At 36.3% G+C, this 21,556-nt stretch overlaps 1 protein-coding gene across 1 annotated transcript in view; it reads right to left on the minus strand.

The window, feature by feature from the left end:
* The window catches only part of LOC142344803 (protocadherin-9-like), an 86,077-nt gene that overhangs the window by 42,341 nt on the left and 22,180 nt on the right, over positions 1-21,556 (minus strand). Inside the window, exon 2 of the mRNA XM_075396803.1 lies at positions 333-3,574. Within this exon, the coding sequence (XP_075252918.1) occupies positions 333-895 (563 nt within the window). The 5' untranslated portion in view covers positions 896-3,574. The remainder of the gene's footprint in view (positions 1-332; positions 3,575-21,556) is intronic.

The raw sequence follows: 21,556 nt of genomic DNA on the forward strand, positions 1-21,556 counted from the left end.
CATTCCGTTCCGACTTTTAACATTCAGCCTTAAGAGGTTTTAATTTTTGATCTGTGATTTTCCTACATATTATCATCGGTGAAACCAAAGTTTGTAAAAATCACGGGATTGTACAGTTCATATTTTTCAATATTTCATAGAAGCTAATTGTTCTAAGTTTGGTCTTAACTTTAAATGGACTACAAATTAGCTTGTGGGATTTGTTAATGATGATCTCTATTTAGCAAATGTTTATAGAATGTCGAAGACTTTAAATATCTTCTGGAAATGACAGAGAAAAAAACAAAGACATATCAAAATGAATTAAGTAATGGTTTGTATGTATGTCTTACCTTTTCACACCATTGGCAGCCGAGTCGGGGTCGGTGGCGATGTCTAAAGCGAACATAGTGTCCTGAGGCGTATTCTCAGGCATGGTAAAGCGGGTTTCACTCTTACTAAATGAGGGCGGATTGTCATTTGTGTCCAGGATGCTAAGCGATATCCTCTCACTTGTAAAAGGACTACTACATATAAGAAGGAAATTTATAACACACAGTTCCGAATTCTTGTCTTCGCAGTCGGCCGTTTCTCTGTCAATTTCTTCTTTTAACCTTACACTCCAATTAGATCCGAGCTCAAGAAGATCTGGTTTTGATATAACGCTCTCTGGCTTGGTGCATTTCTTCGCCATTTCGGATCCCACGAGACTAGTCACAGCAGAACCCTTTGGAGAATTCTCCATAACTTGGACTGAACCCTGAGCTCTGACTATGGTCCCCAAAGGGGGGTTGGTAATGGTTAGTACAAAGAGTATAAGTAGGTAATTAACTAAGTTTAGTAAGTGGAGAGATGACCGGCTAGTCGTGGTTAGAGGCATGGAAGGTTTTGGCAGCACTGGGTTGTGGAACAACATCGTCAATGTGATGAATAAATGTTGAATGATCGTGAACAATAAATTTACAGTATTTGTAACTATAATTCTGTAACTGATAGTCAAAAGTCTACAACATAGGTCAACATAAAATGACTTATTTTGAAAGAATTAATGATCATTTATTAAATTAATATCAGTTGTGATAATTTTCACCTTGAAAAGTGATCAATTATTTTTAATACTGGCTGGTAACAAACCCTGTTCATTTAACTGTATTGTAACAATACTTGGAATGGTATTGAATTACCGTCTAAAAGTCAATTGCTTTGCTGCTTTGATTTTAAAGCGCAAACAAAACAAATGGAGCAGTTTTTGTAGCAATTAGAATGTGAGCATATGCATCTAACTCGAACCTCGTCACTGCGACAAGCAAGCGAGCGGGTCAGGAAACCCCAAAAGTAAGCAGACCCCTGTTTCTTTGCCGGATGTAATCGCGAGGAAAAGGAAAAAGAGGAGGTTTGGTTGCAAAGTGAACAACAAACTAACTGCTGCCGCCACTGGGAATTAGAATTACAAAGAGTAACTCGAGAATCGCCCAGTATTAGCCCTAGCCCCGACTACCTCAAATAGCACACGATGCTTGAGAGCCCAATAAGCGAAATGATACCACCAACAACCTTAAGTCAAGCAATACTAGTTATACCAGCAGAAAGGGTGGTGGTGGTGGTGGCAGTACTTGTAGTGTAGAGCTAAGAATAATAATAGTATTGGTAAAAGTATTGGCAAAACTAAACAATAAAGGTAATACCAGTCTTTCTCTCTCTCTTTTTGGATAGGCTAAAATGAGTACAGTAATAAAGGGAGCTAGCTTGCTAGCTAGCTAAATGGAGGGAAAGGTAGCTAGGAAGGTACCAGGTAGCAAGACGGGGAGAGGGGAGAGAGAGAGCGAATAAGAGGTGGAATTTGTGAATAAATTATGAACAAAACAAAAAACAATCTAACGTTTCGCTTTGATCACAAAATTGTGCGCAATTGACTACTATAGTCTTGGTCTAGTTAGTGATTGATGCAGCACAGTACATACCGACATACATGTGAGCATATATATGTGTTAGTATTTTGTTGTTTCTACTAAATTGCAAATAACACTCCAGTTGTAACTTCTCTGCAACTTGTAAAAACAGGAGACGACCTGGGTTGCTGTTTTGCTTTAACCCTGAATCTACTGGGCTGTGCCGCTTATTCTCTGCCCGTGGTGTATATGCGAATGAAAAGGAGGCGTTTGAAGTGTGTATGTGAGAGTGCAGCAGACACAAAGCAAAGGCAGTCGGCTTAGTAAGTCAACAATTAAAGCTTGCTCTCCAAATTTGAATACCCAAGACATTCCATGGAAAAAGAACGAGGGCGCTCCTTGTTAGGCAAGTGGGCCAATTTCAATTTGTAGATTTATTGTAACTCCAATCCAACTACCACTTATCACGTCACGATGTTTTGCCAATAAGCGAAACAATAAAGCAAATCGTCAAACAGCACAACCTCTCTAAATTGCCGCCAATTCGCCGAAATTTTATAATAAGTATCTTGAAAAAATCTCTGTCAAAAAAGATAACTAAAACAAACGATTTGCAAAAAAAGAAATGGTTTTTTTTGCAATTATTGGTAGTACTGCAATGCTAGTTTATCGTGCAAAGTTGTTCACGTATTACTGACATCAAGATGTTAATTTTTAGTCAGCAGATAATGTATGTTGTAATACAGGTATCATATATATGTATAAAGTGCTTATATTGATCGGAGAATAAACGAATGAATAACAGTATTAATGATGAAATGCAAGAATAGGGATTTTTCATATGATATCATAAAGTGAAGTAGTACTTGTGTGCAATGTGTGTAACTCGCCACTTTAGTTCATGTGGTGAAGGTTGCGTTGTAAGACGGACAGGGAATAGGAAAGGTAACTGGCTAATCAATTCGCACTGTATACTTCCCAAGCAACAATCTAAAAGTGGAAGGAGAGAACACAAAACAATGAAAAAGAAGAAAGGGTCACCGTTTAAAAGGTGCGAAAGCAAAAGAGTGAAAGTGTATTATTGTATGTGTATGTCTTAAGATGGGGGGCTGTTGACTTTAACACAAGCGAAGTCGGGGGAGACTTTTCACTCAAGCGATAGACTACTGCCACTTGGCAATAAAAATAATTTCACTTTTTCCAGCTATGTGGGACACTTTTTTTAATGCTGCTTGCTTCCATTTTCCCCTTTCCTTTTATTTTCTGTGCTGCACTTCGAATTGACTATTGCTTCAACTTCTTCACCAATGAGAAGACAGAATAAGGTAAATAGAGGGGAATATTTCTGCAAACAAAGGAAAAATTACAATTTTTGGTTATTGTCCAGTCAAAAACAAAGCTGATAAAAAAAATATTGCAGTAAATGCCCAAGTTAGGAAAAAGAGAGTAATTCAATTGCAATAAGGGTATTGTGCCTTCAGCGATATTGGGAAAAATTGAAAATATCAAATTATATTTGAGGGATAATTGATAAAATTTTGAATAAAATACGAATATTAACAATTGTAACAAAAGGGGTGTGAAAGAATAGGTTAAAGCGAAAGTTAGGATCAAATTTTTGCAACGAAATTGTTTGTTTCTTCGGATATGCTCACTCTAAAGGCTTTTTACAGGAGAATGTATTTTGTTGTTTCTTCTGCAGTGTTCTGAAACATAAACAAAAACAATAAAGTGACTAATTTTCACACATGGGTGAACAATTGAGACCGGCCATTAAAGACTGTGTCTTCAGTATTTGTGACAATGGGTTGATAGAGTGAACACAAACTGAAAAAGGTCCATTCAACACTCTCCAACAAAGGGCTCAATACTTGTTTTTGTTTCAAACTCGTAACATTTTGCGCATTTTATCACACCATACATGCATTATTAGACAAACAAGACAAGAAAGCAAATTTAAATGTGTTATTCCATTTCAAAAGAAGCTGGAAAAAACAGTAAACGATAAAATATGAAAAGCAGTGAATTTATTGGCCAATTGTAAAAGCTTCTAGTTCCTTGTACAACAAACTGACAAATTTATTTAACACAAAATGCAACTTTTTTCAATCATATCTCGCTTTTATTGTAACAATAAATCAATATAATTTGCCGTAGAAAATTGATTAATTTTAAATTTTGGTATCATAATAGCTCAAATTCAATTATAGCTGAGAAATTCAACCAGATTTGAAGTGTAATATTTTCTTAACTCTTCTCTACAATTTGCTGAACTGGCGGCCAACAATGACAGACTGGTTCAATGAGATATTAAAAGATCTTGATGGCTCATTTGAAGATCATCAGAACTCTTAACTCAATAAATCATAGCTGCGGAACTTCTCTCGAAACAATTGTTTAAAATTGATCGTGTGAAAAATTGACGCTTGAAGACACTTGATGAACATGTGTGAAGTGATGAGAGGACATTAATAGGTATTAATGTGGTTTATAACAAGCAAGATTAATAAAAAAGACAATATATGCGTGATGTACCGCAGAAACATCAAATAAAACTCCAAATAGTTTTCATTGTTTCATAATTTTTAAGAGCGCAGCGGATGTTCAGTTGTTTCTAAAAGTGCAGAAGATAAAAATCATAATAGTAACAATCGAATCGCCTCAATTTTATTACAAATTTTTTGGTCGAGCTATTTCAATATTTTTTCTAGTAGAGAAAACACAGCAAAACTAAAACGCTGATATTTTCTACATCACTTTGACGTCTAGCGCCGGGTTGTCTGCCACTCATGTCAATGTAACCACAGGGATTCACAATGAAAACAATAACATTAACAAATCATGATCTCAAATTCGACGCCCAATATCAATTGCTCAAGCGTATTTTACACGTCGCATAAAATTTACCGCGACATCTTCACAGCATGAAAAAAAAACTTTCTACAATGAAAACATTCTAGTCCGACTTTAAAAAAAAACTGGTTTCATCTGATTATATAAACCTTTTCGTTGCTATCAACATCACAAAATAACTACTCTCAAACATACAACTTCCTTGAAATGCCATCCAATTTGTACAGAAACGTGCGTGACTGTGCGGCCTGCTGCCGAGTAGAGATGAGACTTGCGCTTTTCGCGGTATTCTGAAATTTTCAAAATCAAAGGCAAGATTTGTTCTTAAGTACAAAAATGTACCGAAAGTGATAGCAAATTTTATCTTACAGTTAGTTATTGGCAGAGCAATAACTTGATGTTGCTCAAATCAATCGCTATATAGTAGTCTTAAAATCAATTTACTTTCAAAAAACAATACTCAACCGTATCTCTTTCGATTATAATTTCTACCAAACAACAGAGAAATTGAAAACTTATTGCTTATTTTTGAGATTGAATTGCAAGCTTCTTATATGTTATTAAAAAAGTTTGGTTACATCACGATGTTCAGATACTTAAGAATAGTTTTCGCAGATTCAAAAATGTGTTCCCACCAGTTCATAAAAAGTTGTGAGACAATTTTAAAAATGCTGATGAATTTCATTGTAAAAAACTTTGCCATCTTGATTATTTCAAATCCCAAGTAGTAAAAGGGACTTCGGCATCCAAAAAATTATCGCAACCAAACCGAAAGCGACCTGAACATCAATAAATAATCAAGAATTGAAAATATTTTTGAACAATTCTTGAACTATTCACATCCAATTAGGAATGGATGTGAATAGTTCAAGTATAGTTGCTGTTGTTTGACAGTTACTCTAACTGGCAAACAACAGCAAATCTTTATGAAATAAAAATGAAAGCTAAAACGGTCACTACTAATAAATTTTATGATTTAAAACAGCTGAAGTGAGCCAACTTCCACAAATTTTTGTCCATATTAGTTACTTGACAGATTCAAAAAAAAAGACCTGCCACAGTTGAAAAAAGACTGTAAATATAGCTTTCCAACTGGCTTCTGTTTGAGTTGAGCTCTTGAACATCTATTTACATTGATCATACGAGTACTGGTGTTTGACAATGGGCGGATGAGATCTGAGTGCTCTGTTGGTAACAAGTAAATCTACTCTGTAAATGAACAAAGAAGACATACCATTTTTTTGAAAGATAACTTTTTAGTTCCGACCCCTCTTGAGGGGGAAGGAACTATATACTCAAATGGGTTTTCTTTTGCTCAGTCAATTTTGGCCGATCGATATATTAATCGTAGAGAGTTGATACTAGTATCATTAGAAAGGTTGTCCCGCGTAAAATATGGAATAAAAAAGATTTTTTAATTTTCGGTTTTTACAAGGAGTTATCGAGGTTTAAATTTTGAGAAAATAGAGTGAATTCCGGTGAGATTTTATTCACATTTTCCAGAATTTTTGACTAAAATTTCGCCAATTTTGCTAAAAATTGTTAATTTTTTCAGAAAGTGTTAATGAATTTATTTGCAAAGATAAAAAAAATTTTGTAGGCAATTTTTGTTAATTTTTTTGTCAAAAATTCTGGCTAAATTTTTCAAAATTAAGACTTTTTCATCAAAAAAGCACGAAATAAGTTTCTTCAGTCCAGTTTGATTAAATTTACAGGAAGTACAGACCCAAACAGCACTAACACAATCCCTGTAGAATTATAGGGAGGCCTTTTTTACTTGAAATTCCGTTGAGAAAGCTCTGTATTTAAAACGTTGCCCTTTTTTGCTAAATTTATTCGTTGATTATCAAAAACGCAGCATCTATTTTTGATTTTTTAACTAAAAAATATCAATATCTATAAACTTCGAATAACTAAGTGTTCCTAATGGACAAAAAGCAATAGCAGTTTTGGACCAATCTTGGACTGCTATAATCCAAAAATAATTCGGATAGTAATCAGTCGATTTTTTTTAAAACAAAATTTGATCTTTTCTACATTAATTAAGTGACAGAACATTTAAAACCAAAGCTCACTAATGATAGTTTCAATTGGTTTCCTACTTAGCTCCACATTATTGTATCTAGTTGCTTACTTGAAAGCTTATGGTCGCTGTGACTTTTAAAAGTATTTGATTTTTAAGTAAATAATGACTTATTGAAGTTGCCTGTTTTTCTCATAATTTGGTCAACTTGTAGCTTTCAGTCAGCAATGATAGAACGCTTCTCCTTTCTATTGAAATCAAATTCAATCAATATTGCGGTTTTACGACTTAAGTTACGATTCTCTGGATATGATACTACTAGATTTCACATTTTTTTAGTTTTTAGGTATTTGCCCATTTTTCACGTTTTCTAGTTTTATCACAATATAACGTTAATGACAATTGATATATCACACTATGGGCCCTCAAAATAAAACGCAATTGGTGAAACTAAAATCCTTGAAGATATGGATTATGATTTTATCGGCTCCGACACTACTTTCTCTAAGAATTTATCTGAAATTTTTCAATTTTTGTCTCTAACTGTCGTTTTTAGTTTGTCTTCTTAGTCGTATGAAATTTCCGGTACAATGACCCAGTTTCATTGGCTTTTCATGGAAAAATGGATGAACCGATCTTCTGATATAAGTAGATAGCTGATAACTTTCAGGACTCTGAAAACAATTGTTTTCCAAAGAAAAAAAATTTAACTTCGCAATTTTGTTCCCTTTTTTGTCAATTTGTTATCTAGTCTCGTTAATTACAGGACTCGTTAATCAAATAAATGTCTTGTTAATCAAATAAAAATGCCAAAGGAAAGTTTCAAAAGAGTATTGGTGTCACACAATCTAATGTTGTTGGAGAATTCGGTATGACTTTACTGGCTTCGACACGGGTTCTTCAGAAGAAAAAGTAAATTAATTTTTGATTTTGTCATGTTTGACGTTCTTTTGTAGATGTTAGACATATTCTGGATAATTGCAATTTTCAGAGGCTTTGGAAGAATAAACGAGGTTATTTAATTATTTAATTCTGTAATTAATGGCGTTCATGTCTTTGGGAATATTTTTTTTTCGAAAAAAAATTGAAGTGTTACCTAATTTTGAACTTTTTTAAATTTTTTTCGACCTGTTACCAAGCTTCATTAATGAGAGGTCTAAAAACCACTTATCGGTGCTCGCAAAAAGTGCAATCAAACATCTTTTGATGGCCATAGTTTGGTTTTACGGTTTCGAAAGCGTTTTCTGCTAGGCCTCAAAAAAATTGAATACCGGCAGTTTTTAATTCCTTCTATAGAAGCATTGGTAATCGTACACCTATGGGATTTTTTTAGTTGTTTTCTAGTGGTTTTCATTACTTTGAAATTAATTGTTTTTTATAAAAGCGAATTTTTCAACTTTACTGTTTTTGTTCTTTATTGTCTAACTGTTACCAATCATTTTCATTGACTAGTCCCATATCTTTTCTGGTGATTTACAACTTTTTTTTGTTTTATATCAGTTTTTTCTGACGCAATTTTGACTTTGTTATTAAGTTTTGTTTTTTAAAACGGACATGAAGTTTTCGATGTAATTAATTTTTGTTGGTGTTTTTGGATTTTGTTGTTCGTTTTGACTCGTTTTCGTAATATTTGCACATCACATCAATCTAATGCACCCTTTTCACTCCATCTCTAAGTTATTTGCTTTAGAGGCTATCTTTTGGTTCATACACTAATTTTTTTAAAAAAAAATACCTGAATTCGGGTTTTTCTATGTTCCTCATTTGGCAGAGAATCATGCCGAAATTGTGGATGAGCGGGGTCGGAACCTTATGTGCGATCGTATCACATTACCGAGTCGCCTTGTTAGTAATAGTTGCCAAGTTAATTTTGCTCTTTACAATTATAAAAAATATAAGTAAAAGATATCATGAGCTGATTATAAGTTTAAAAGCAAACATGCTTATTTGGCAATGCTGAGTCTAATGATAGACGCTAAAAACCCCTGGATGAAATTTTCAAAACGTTTAAAAAGTCATACAAAATATTATGTCAAATTCTAACCGATGAAACAGTAGCTAATGCAGGAACTTTTGTTGAGTACCTTCAATGACCTTGAGAGAGCAGACACGTAATGCGCTTGTCTCATTAGCGCATTTTTTTCTGAAGACGTTTCGAACGAAATTGGCTCTCCCGACCAATTTTTGAGATGAAATTTACTTGAAACTAAAATGAAATTTCAAGAGTCTGCAATTATTTAAAAAGTCAAAGTAATACTAAGGCTCGTTCCTATTAGATACAACAAACCGTGCAGAACAGACAAACATACAGTGGGTGCATAGCTAAACCTACAAAGTCAGCAATCGATATAACATTTGGTTGATCATGAAAACAGAGTCACTTCAAATATGCTCTCATTTTTTCAATTTCGTCAGCAAAATAACAAATTGCTGAGAATGCAGTCGAGAAATTTGTACTACTCCGGAGCAGGATAATGTATCTCCACCAGTTTTAATAAAACACACTTCAGCACTTCATTGAAATTAACTTATTCATCATAGCAGAAACGATAGAACTTAACCATAATTATTAGGTACACAAAGAGACGTCCGTAGAAACGGAATTGTAGGTGAAGGCACGTAGTCAAAAGTGCCTTTTTTACACCCCCACAAATTAGGTAACTGAAGCTGATTTTTTTAGCATGGCTTATTTGCCAGATTTTTTGCTATTTCGCAATTTTATTCGATGACAATTGAAAGTGTTTTTTGCTATATGATTTTCCGAAAATTCATTTTTTTGAACCAAAAATGGATTCAATATTAAAATCAGTATATTTTAGTTTGAAAAAAAATGACACTGGTACAAAACAAAAAAGACACGTAGCAAAAGAAAATTGTTGTAATTACTGGATCTTTTCCATTTGTGCCCCGCAGCTTAGTGGGCGCATATTATTTACACCCCCCAGACGCACGTGCCATATTTTTACATAATGATTTACTATGCAAGCACGCCTGCTCTGTAATTGGGGGTGCCTAACGTACTGGGGGTGCCTAACGTACTGGGGGGGGGGGGGGGGGGGGGACAAATAGAAAAGATCCTAAGTAGTAAACGCATATAAAAATGAGACGCACAACATTTATGTGTTTTCTTCTGTTCTTCGTTTTGATTATTTTTTCAATGTCAAAATTTGTTGAATTAAGGCAATTTTTATGGCATCAGTCAAAACAATTATCTGTCACAAAAAATTGTTCTGAGAACAGCGATATCACTTTTATTTAACCATTATGGATTTTTCTTTCTAAAGGGTCCTACCGACTGTTCTCCAGAAGACTGGTTGTGAATCATTAAAATTCAGACTAATATAAGTTTGGTTCCAAATTGTCTAGACAATGATTGCAATCAACTTATTGAGACTTAGTCTATAATTGAATCAATTGCAAAAGCAAATGTTGATTGTTGATTCAGTATTAAAACAAGTTCCGCTTTTAAAACGCAACGTAGTCGGAGGCATCGGGAAAAAAACCTGCGCGCGAAGTCAATTCAAAACCGGATGAAACTTTAGAAAATGTTTAGTTGTCGTTTTCAAAATTGTTTTTTAATGCAATGAAACGTTCGAGACAGCAGTTAGATTCATAACATTCGACAATTTCTCATTTCAAGCAACAATTTTACAGAATTTTTAGACTGTGCTTATGCCAGTAAAATATTAAGTTTCTTCAGATATGGTCACAAAGTTCAATGAAATTTTTGGAGCTTAGAGCGTATTCGTCAGATTAGAAAAACGAACCGATGCTGAGCTCATTGCAATGCATGAGATACTTTATGAACGGCGTTCTCTTGTTTTTCCTTGTTCCGCAAAGTTTCGATATGGAAGTCAATCTACCTAACGTCAACGCTGTTTACATTGCAACGGGAGACCTAATATCTCTTCATGACGGAATAAGAGACAAAATTTTGGCGGCCTGCACTGCAATCAAGCTCTTGCCAGTGCCAAAACAGAAGATTTTTTTACCAGCGCAATCAAAGCCACGCGATATATTTTTGCCTATGTTCGTTGCAAGTCTACCCACTGTTGGCTGCTGCTGACTGCCCATTTTTGTTCCCACCCACTTTAGTGGGGTAGGAACTACATACTCAACTGGTTTTTTTGTTCAGTCTTTTTTCGCCGATCGATATATTCATTGTACAGGGTTGTGAGTTGTATCATTGCAATGATTGTCATGCGTAGAAATTCAAATTGAATATTTTTTAACTTAGCGTTTTCCGAGGAGTTACGGACGTTGAGAGTTTTGTGAACGTTATCCTAACTTCCGTTGTTTTGTTCAAGTTTTTCGTGATTTTTGCTTAAATTTGATTAATTTTTGCTAAAATATGATAAAATTTTTAACTGTAGTCTTTTTCGTTTTACGTCTAGATATAAAAGGGATTTGGTGAATTATTTAAACCGACTATTTTGGCTATATTTCTCTCAAAAATTTTGAAAATATCAGTACTTTCTATTTTCTTATATAAAAATGGGATCATATATGCCTATTTGGACATATTTGTCGTCCAGTTTCACCGGTAGTGCAGATAAAAAACTTGACTGCTGACAGAATATTTGCTTACTCGGATATTAGCTGATTGTATCGCCAGTTCCACAAACAATTTTCCAGATATCACTCTTTTTGCATTCTTTAATTTCAACCAATTTTAATTAAAAAATGCATAAATTGTTTTTTACATCCCAACTACAAGCAAGTCTGTTTCCAGTTTAAAAATTAATAATAAGATGACCCATTTATGTCATACTCATGAGTAAGGATAGAGAGTAAAACTGATTAGTAAAGTTCATCTTTGGCTCTGACAGAATGTTTTCACTAAACTTTCACAAAATTCTTGGGTTCTGGCAGCATTTAAATCTCTTTTTGTAGTCTAACGACGAAATCTAGTTAATGAAAAGGCTAATTCCGTATTGAAGAAGCTGTGAAAAATTTTTTTGATATAAGAACTTTTTAGACAAATTAGTAAAAGTTGGAACATTTTTGGTTTTAATGGAGAAGCGGCAAGAGCCTGACCGGTTTTGGTCTAGCTGTGGAAATTTACTGATTCAAAATTTATTCGGGTTGAAATGGCGCTCTGTTTTTTAAACAGTTTTGCTTTTTTTTAATGTTAATTACAGAACAGAATGATTTCTCAATCAAACTTCCAATATTGACAGGCCAAATTTACGTGCAGTTGAAGACAATGAGCAAACATAATAAATTCAGAGAAAGGCATATGTTTTTCTTGGCTTCAACACCATTTGCGTAAATATGTTTGTTAAATTTTTAGTTCTAACTCTTAACGTTGCTCATTGGTATTCTTTTGACTTAGTCTAACTTAGATGTCTAATAAGCTTTCTAAGCAAAAAAGCGAATCCATTTACCGGTTTTTATTTGAAATTTCACAGTTGTTTTGTCATTCGGTTTCCAAAAATTTGTTTTAAAACATAATGTTTTTAGAGAATTACCACTTTCAATCTTAATTTTGACGGTTTTTACCATAGTCACAGCAAAATGAGGGTTCGAATTCATTTCAAATCAATTTTAAAAACATTATAAACACTATAGTTAACTTGAAATGAAATCGATCCTTCTCTTTGCTGAGACTACGCTAAAAGGCGGCAAAAATAAGATTGAAAAATGTAAAACTCAACAAAACCATAGTTTTTACGCGTTTTTGAAGTAAATATTACGATATTTCATACAGTTTTATTTAATGTTCGGCAATTTGTAATTTTTGAGGTTATCGTTTGCTGTTTTATCGAAACATAACATGGCACATTAATGACAAGTCTCATATCGCAATAGTGGCGTTGAAACGAGCCGCAATTGATCTATTCAGTATTTTTTGTAAAGAAATTATGATTTTACATGCTTTGACATGCTTTGACATGCTTTGTTTTTTCGGAAAATTGAAATGACCTGGAAAATTGAAATTTTGTTGGAAATTATGTACAAAAATAGCTAGACAATGAGGTTTGGTCGTAAGAAATGCTTGTTTTTATTTGATTTTGTTGTTTGTCTTGTCTCTTACTTTCCTTACTGGCAGCTATCATTGGCTCCTTGACGTATTTTTGCGTGGTTTGAGATTTTGGTGGAAATGATGTGAAAAACGTGGTTCGGCTGGGCAGAGAGTCACCCTATAAATTAGTTTTAGTTGAAAGGTTATGGAGGTTGTTATTAAGTATTTGATTAAAAAGAATACGTTTTACTTTACGACAATTGCCACTTTTATAGTATCTCTTTCACCATTTGGCGTAGACTAAACATAAACATAGAGGGAGTCCACATTCTTTTTCAAGTGAATTCGAATTTAGTCTTTATTGTTGTTTTATCAATTAAATAAGTTTTTGGCGTTGATACTACGAGTTTACCAAACTATTTTTATTGGAAGCTTTCCAGTTTTTGGGGACAGTCTTTTTTGCTGTCATCTCCAGTTCTCAAAATAGTAGCACGTTACTTACTAGTGATATATCACAATGGTGGCTTTGAAAGAAGACGAAATTTATATTATTTATTATTTTGAAGTATTATTTTTTATTTATAGATATTATACAATTATTCTTTTATAGGCTTCGAAACAGTTTTCTTGCCTTATTTCTTTGACTTTTTGACTTTTGCTTGTCTGCTGTTTTAGTTTGACATTGTGGATTATGAGAGATCTCATTGGTTTTGTATGGAGGTATAAATTTATAGCTTATTGTTTTCAATACTTTGAAATAAATTGTTTTCGAAAAGTATAAACGTACGTAGATCTTAATTTTTCTCTTTTTTCCACTTGTTAAATATTCTCAAAAACACAGGTCCGATATATATTGAGTGGTTTATATGTTGAATGAAATCAATATGTTGAGCTTAGTTTGTACCTGATGCTATTTTGGCTTTGTATTTAATTTTTAAAATAAAAGTTGCCATTGAGTTTTAGTCGTAATTTTCGCTTGTTGTTTTATTTGATTTTGTTGTCTGTCTTGTCTCTTAGTCTCCTTTTTGGCCAGTATCATCTACCCTCTCATGAGGCATTGTTAAGTTTGTACAGTGGTTTGAGGTTAAAGCGACTTTTCAAATGGATACGCCAATTATTTTCGAACAATGGCTGATTTTTGAAATTTTCTTCTTCATTTGTTGGACAATTAGGTCAACGAGGTGGTCGGGCGGGGTCGGCACATTATGTGCAAACGCACGTTTTTGAGCCTCCTTGTTTAGTAATTCAATTTGATCTCATAGATAATTGCTAGTTGATAATCGATAATTGAAAATTTCCAATGATAATTTCCAAAATTTGATATTTTACAGCATCTTTTTCTTTTTCAAGATAGATAATAATATTGTCAATTTTTTCAATTGCTAGCTGCATTAAAAATTTTTAAATTCCGTAAAACTAGCATCCGGAAGAATGCTCATTTTTTAGAACAATTTTTAAGAAATTTTTGGCTGACTTTGTTGAAGCAAAACTACAAATGACCAGCCAATGTTCTATTCTACAGAATTTGCTCCCTACTATTTTTTGCAAACATGAATGGAGAAGTTTGAAGCACTTTGAAAATGAGATTCAAATTCTGAACAAGCGTCTCAAATCCCAAGAGGACGCGAAGAATAGGGAAAAGTGTTCTATTTGCACTCCCAGTTAACTTTTACCTGTCAAGTGGACAACAAGGCTTTTAAAACACACACGTTCAGAGAGGGAGAGGAAGGTTATGCATCACAGAGGCAGCGAGTTTTTGGTGTGAATATGCGTATATGTTGGGGGGGGGGGGTGATGGAGTTTCTGGAATTGATGGTCAAGTGTTGGTGTTGGGCAAAAAGCAGCAGGGTGTTTTAGAGGTAAGAAGGCAGCTAAACCCAATTAGTGGAAATATATTGTTGAGTGACCTAGAGAGAGTGATGCTGAACAGTTTTTATTCAGGGGGGAATTTATGTTCTAGTGTGGCTTGGGAAGTTAAATTGAATCAACTGAATAAACAAACGGAAGCCTGGAAAACACTCTTTTTATTACCCTCTAGTTCATATTCGACCATGACTCCATTACATTTAACATCAAGCCCTTTGTTATACATTCAGGAGATGTTTGCTATTTCTAACTCGAATATCGGAGTGGGTAGAGAAAGAGAGGTGACTATAGCCCACCCCGCTGTGTAGTGTTGTAATCATTTAGCACCGGCGCCCTCTCTCAATTTCCGTCTGCTACCTCTTGGCTGCTTCCTGCCCTTATCAACCCCCTTTTTGGCTGATTAGATACTGCAACCAAAAAAGGGCTGGCTCACTTCTTAGTATTTAGTGTGTTTTATGATGACAACAGTGTTTAACTCCAATTTATACTGGCTTATCCAATTTAATAGAAAATTCAAAATTTAATGATGTGATGTTTTTTTTTCGAATATGGGCTTTAAGAACACTAAATCTAGTATCCTCAAACTCCCCGCCCTAATATCCTCTCCATCTATATTCTTAATGGTACTCGGTGCTTAGAGTTCTGATACCTTCTAAGCATCAGAAACAAGGTCTAGATTTTATAGTTTGTATACGTGTGGTAATCAGTTTTGCTAATCTCCGTTTCTAAGCGCAGAAAAATATGTTAACTTAAAATTGCGTTTTTTGCAGACAGATGGTCGATTTCACAAAATTGGATAGCTTTAAAAATTGTGAATGTCAAAGATACATTTCTTGGGGGCCTAGATTGTTTCGTATTGATTAAGTTTGTCACTTACCGAAACGAGGCTTCTAAATTGACAGTCAGTAATTTGGTATGACAATAGAGGTGTTCTTCATCTGCTGATGATAAAGTGTTTTCACAACATAATAAAACAGATGAGAGATTTATTCACCCACTGAAGATGATTCAATGCTTCACTTAAAAAGTTTACACAAAGTATGATAATGTATGATAACTCACTGCAGATGCCCACTAGTGAAACAAACTTAAGCTAAACATTCATTAAACTAATCAGCATTAATTACATATCAAAGGACGGATTTCGAGGCTTAACTCAATTCTACTCCACTGTCGAAAGATATGAAATTGTAATTGTATCAATACGAATACATGCTGCAAAATGATAAACAAAATAGAATGAATGATCGAGTTCTGCGTTTACAAAAAGGTGCTCTAAATTTCACGCAGTTTGTCTGAAAATGTAGAATTCCTGTTATTCCACATTATTTGTAGCACTCTTTACTGGCCAATGAAGTGCTAGCTTTAGCCTGGAACCCCTTGATTTTAGCCCTCATAATATGCCCTCTCGTGTCTATCCTCATTTTCACGGGAAAACATTTCACCGGTAACACCCTGCGCTCTGTCGCTCATCCAATGCTCTCTAATAGACCACAGGTGGAGGTGTGAACACAAAAATTGAAGCAAATCGGTAGGATAAAATTGTGGGAAAACACAGGGATGGGTGTGTATGTAGGCTGTGTAATGTGGAAGAGGAAAGGCATTAAATTGTCACCGGGATATTATTCCACCCACAGCCATCCGTGTTTAAGCACACTAGGTACCAGAATGAAAATAATACCACCATCAAAACAGGACCTTACCTCCCTTTTAACTGCCTGTCTTAATGGTAGTACCGGTGGAGCTATAATTGTGATATGGAAAGATAGGAGCAGTGCTATTCTGGGAGTGGCGAAAGTAGTGGTGAATGTAGTGAATGGGATTGTGATGCATTAATATCCCATTTTGTCATAATCCCCCAATTATACTACTCGGTCATTCTTTGAATCATATGTCATCAAATTACGCCTCTCTCTCTTTCTCTCTCTCTCTCTCTCTCTCTCTCTCTCTCTCTCTCTCTCCCTACCTTTTCCTTTATATTTCCATGAGCTCACGCTATCTTGTAAGATGATGTCTTGAAAGTATATTCACACAGACTTTAAAGAAACACTCTGATTTCTATCGAATAAGTATATAACTTATTTTGTGAACAGAAAAACAGAAAATTTAAGGGAAATGGTCTTTTTGAAGACTAATTGCAATTGCAAGAGTAACTTGTAGTTCACTACCGGATTGACGCCGAATGTTGATGAAAAGACTACTCAGCCTTCATTCTCTGCTTTTTTTCCTTTAGCTCACGCAATTCATTTTAGCTGAGTTTTTGAAAAAGAGGACCTTGCAAAAGAATACAGCCATCACAAAGAGAAAATATTCATTCAAAAGAGAAATTGAAATTGATCTGAGAGAAAACTTGAAGTTCTCTATCGATTCCAAGCAAAAATCAATAAAAACTGCAACATCTTAACAACAGGAAGTTTATAAAATGTCAAAAGAAAACCAAAGTAGGCCTTTGAAAACTGTTGATAGAACCCTAACTTATCCAGTACTAAAGTTGTAAACTCTGACGAAAACAGTAGTTCGAGGATTCAATTCATCATCTATAATCGACATATAGCAACGTATTGTCGGCAACACGTGTAAGCATTAACGATCATAGCAACATCAAGTTCTAAGCAACAAGTGAAACTTAGACAGCAAGATTTTTTGATGCTCATTTAACAGGTTTTTGTCTGATGTTATTGAGGTCAAAATGAGTTCGTATTCAATTGTCTAGAAAACCTAAAAATATTAAGCCGAAAACCAGCTTATTCGATACATATAGTGGTTATATTTACTTATAATTAGGTTAAATGAAATTTTTCGGAACTTTCTACGTATATTAGAACGTATTTAATTCTAACTTTAAAGTTTGGAAATACTCGATTCTGATTGGCTAAAATTCGTTCATTTACTACGTAGCATCCTCCGGCCCGGAAGAAGATGTTGGGAAAACTGGTACAAGTTTTACAAGTGGACGGACGAGTGAACTGGTCGACGTACCTAAAATTGAGGGCATTCTCCACGAGACAAAGTGTAGTATGCAGTACCTCATCCGTGAGGCGATGCGTGCCAAGAATAGTATACAACACGCGCTTGAAACTGCGTACCAACCTCTCCCAGATGCCACCTTGATGTGGTCCGCTGGGTGGATTGAACCTCCACTTTATACCTTTGTGAGCGAGCTCAGCTGCATTGTTGACAACGTTCCACTTTTCAATACCTTCTCGGAGTTCTTTCTCCGCTCAAATAAAGTTAGTGCCATTGTCAGACCAAATCATGGCAGGTGTTCCCCTACGTGACACAAACTACTCAACTCCCATAACACAAGAACTGGTGTCCATGGATGTAACTATCTCGACATGGACAGCGCGAGTAGTGAGACAGGTGAAGAGGAAGCCCCACCTTTTCTCGAAAATACGGCGGACAGTAACATAGAATGGCCCAAAGTAGTCAACGCCAGTGTTCGTGAAGGGAGGTGACTGGTAAGCAAGTCTCTCTTTAGGTAGGTCGGACATGATTGGTTGCATAGTAACAGCTTGGAATTCTCGGCATCTCAGGCAGTGTGCTTTGATGGAACGTAAAGACGATCTTAGTTTCAGTGCTGTATAGTGTTCCTGCACAATTGATCTTAGGTATTCAACGCCTTGATGATAATGCTTGACGTGCGTGTGTTCAAGGAACAATTTTACAAACGGATGACGTGCATCTAAGATGATTGGGTACTTTACGATAAACCCGACTTCCATTAGCCGTTTGATGCGGCCTGAGGAACGGATTAGCCCATTTGGACTAATGAACGGTGAATGTGGAGCGATTCGGCTACTCCGTTTAACAGATTTATTGTCAAGAAGATCTTTTCTTTCGGTTTCAAAAGACTTTCCTTGAACCAAGTACTGCAGATGACGCTCGGCTTCGTCAAGCTCAGTAGGGTCAGTAATGCTACCATCGAGGTTACGGTAGCCGGCATGTTTCGGTAAAAGCTGGAGAACTTATGCGGCAATGCGCAAGTACTTTTTATAAGAACTAAACCTATCAAACGGAAACAATGAAGAAACGGGAGTTGTCTGTTTTTTGACAGATGTAGCCAGAGATACGGTGTCTTCTATAGTGACTGCTTGGTTGACGCCAAGTTTTATTTTTTTAATGACGTCTTTGTTCGGTACAATCGGGAAACGCGAATTAATTAGGACATGTGGACCTTTGACCCAACTGCTTAGTTGCAAAATCTCAGCGGACATTACACGCGTGCGAGCGTCAGCTGGATTATCCTTAGTTGCGACGTGGTTCCATTGGTCAACGCTGGTATACTCCAAAATTTCACAAACGCGGTTTGCAACAAAGATTGGTTGCTTTTCATTTGAGTTAATCCATTGGAGAACGGTCGTGCTGTCTGTCCACATGAATACTTGGTTAACAGTTACAGTGAGTGCTTGTGTAATTTTCCTTTTCAGTCGAGCGGCAAGTAGAGCTGCTTGTAATTCGAGTTTTGGGACAGTCATTACTTTCATTGGCGCCACAATCGCTTTTCCCAAAACAAACGCAAGCTCTGTTTTTTCTTTGCCCGTAGGAGTTTTTACTCGGGCTCGCAGAAATGCGACCGCACTGAAAATATCCTGGGAACTGTCACCAAACATATGCAACTCTGTATTATCAAAGGGTCCACTAAAATAACTTCGAGGAATTTTGATGTTTTCAAGCTTTGGTAAGTCCGCACTCCAAACCAAAAATCTTTGAACCATGTCCTGTGGGAGCTCGTCATCCCATTGTTGTCCTGTGACACCCCAGATGTCTTTTAAGAGCAGTCGCGCACCGACGGTAAACGGTGCGACAAGAACAATGTGGTCAAAGACTTTCGAGCTTACAAACTTTGTAAGCTTGAATCTACCGAGATGGAGAAGATGTACTAATTCATTCGATCTATTGATGGCTTTCTCAGGAGACTCCACTGAGTCAAGGTAATCGTCCATGTAAAAGTATTCGAGGACGGCTTTTGCAGCTTCGGGCTAAAACTTAGCATTGTCTCTCGCAGTGCGTTGCAGTGCATAGTTGGCGCATGTAGGCGAATCTTCAGCCCCGAATATATGGCACGTATAGTGATACACTACAACGTTAGTTGTGGGGTCCTCTCGCCACAGAAAGCGAAGTGATGGTTGATCTGATGGTAATACGCCAACCTGTAGCAACTGCTTCCTTCGATGTCGGCAGATGGATGTCGGCAAATTCCTTCGATGTCGGCAGAGACGGCATATGGATGTTGTCGGAAGCGAAGAAGTACGTAAATAAGGTTTTGGAGCAGATCAGTGCCAGTGAGCAAAGGTTTATTCAGTGAAGCGCCATGAAATTTTGCTGCTTCATTGAGCACCCTACGCACCTTACCCGGTTTGTTCGGGTTTAAAACCAGATGGTGGGGTAGGTATCACTCTTTATCGGACCGGCTCTCAACCTTGTGATTGTCCGGAACCTCAATTACATACCCCTTATTTAGATCTTCCTTGATGGTACTAGTATACTTCTCTCTAAGGCCTTCATCTTTGGCCAACCGTTTTTCGAGAGATTTTAGTTGCACAAGGGAGGAAAAGTAATTATTTGGGAGCTGGGTGTTGTCTGCTGCCCACAACATTCCGACATCGTATCTCAGGCCATTGTGTATGGTGGTACTTTCAAGGATTTCGTGAGCCCTTGCGTCTGCTGCAGATCTTGAGTCGACCTGCTTGTTTGCCCCGAATGATTCAATGTCGTACCATGACTTTACTTGACTTACTAACTCATTGTCATGTTCGATATTCACTTTAAAGCACGTTGAGGTTATACAAGAACTTGATGGTAACGGACCGCTTAAGACCCAACCTATGGGTAAGCGTACGGCAACGGTTGAACGCTTCTCATCGGCAGAGAAATATTCTAACGGGCGGATGGCACGATAGACATCTTGTCCGAGTATCATCTCAATGTCTTTATAGGAATATGTCACGGGATCAAGCACTGCTAAGTGTGGATAAGTCTCTTGCAGGGCCTATACATTAATTATATCGGAGCCGACATTCAGACTCTCTTTAAAGAAAGGGTTGTTGGTAAATGGTTCGAAATCCTGATGTTCTCTTGGTTTCACAGTATATTCAACAACCCTACTATCAACTACTTTCTCGGTATTAATGCACTTGACAGTTAGCTTTAGTGCTTTACCGTGCAAACCGAGTCTATCTGCGAGACTACCGGCCACGCAAGAGTTACTGCAGGCGGTATCACACAAAACTAAAGCCTTGGTATCTAAACCGGACGAATTGACCAACTGCAATTCCGTTACCTGAAGGAGTCCCTTAATATCAGTATCAGACGACATTGTTGTGGTCTTATTAGACGGTTGTTGACTAGTGGTTGCTTTACCTGGACCTATGTTGCCAGAAGGCTTAATGGTTTTGGAATTTGTTGACTGTTTTGCTGGGAAAACCCTATCTGCTCCATGCAACAGTGTGTTATGCGAACTATTGCACCCCTCTGCTCGGCACTTTCTCGGTTGAGGGCACTGGCGGAACGTTTGCTTATCGCGTAAGCACGAAAAGCAAAGTTTATTATCCGCCACCAACTTAGCTCTCTGGTTTGGAGTCTTTTCCTTGAAAACTCGACACTACCATAGCCGGTGGTTACCTTTGCATACAATACAGCGAGAGTAAGTGTTTGTGGAAGAAAATGGCATTTGCTTCTTTGTTTCCCTTTGTTGTGAATTTGATGCAAACACTTTTGAGGCTGTTTTGGTCTTTTTTACTGAAGTGCTGTTATCTTCAGGCCTTGCCTTGGTTGCGCTTTGTTTCATAAGATCATCGGCCTCAGCCTTTTTTTTGAGCCAATCGTTAAAGTCAAGGAAGGTAGGCTTAACCCAGTGCTTCTTAACCGTAAAGAGCGACCATGAGTCTTTCATGTTTGGTGGTAACTTCTGTACCGCTTGGTTAAGTAGGTAAGCGCTTTTCAAGTCAGCATCATATGATAGTGACTTGAAAAACCCAA

The sequence above is a fragment of the Convolutriloba macropyga genome, chromosome 1 (assembly GCF_964194025.1).
Source record: "Convolutriloba macropyga chromosome 1, txConMacr16.3, whole genome shotgun sequence".
Classification (NCBI taxonomy): domain Eukaryota; kingdom Metazoa; phylum Xenacoelomorpha; order Acoela; family Convolutidae; genus Convolutriloba; species Convolutriloba macropyga.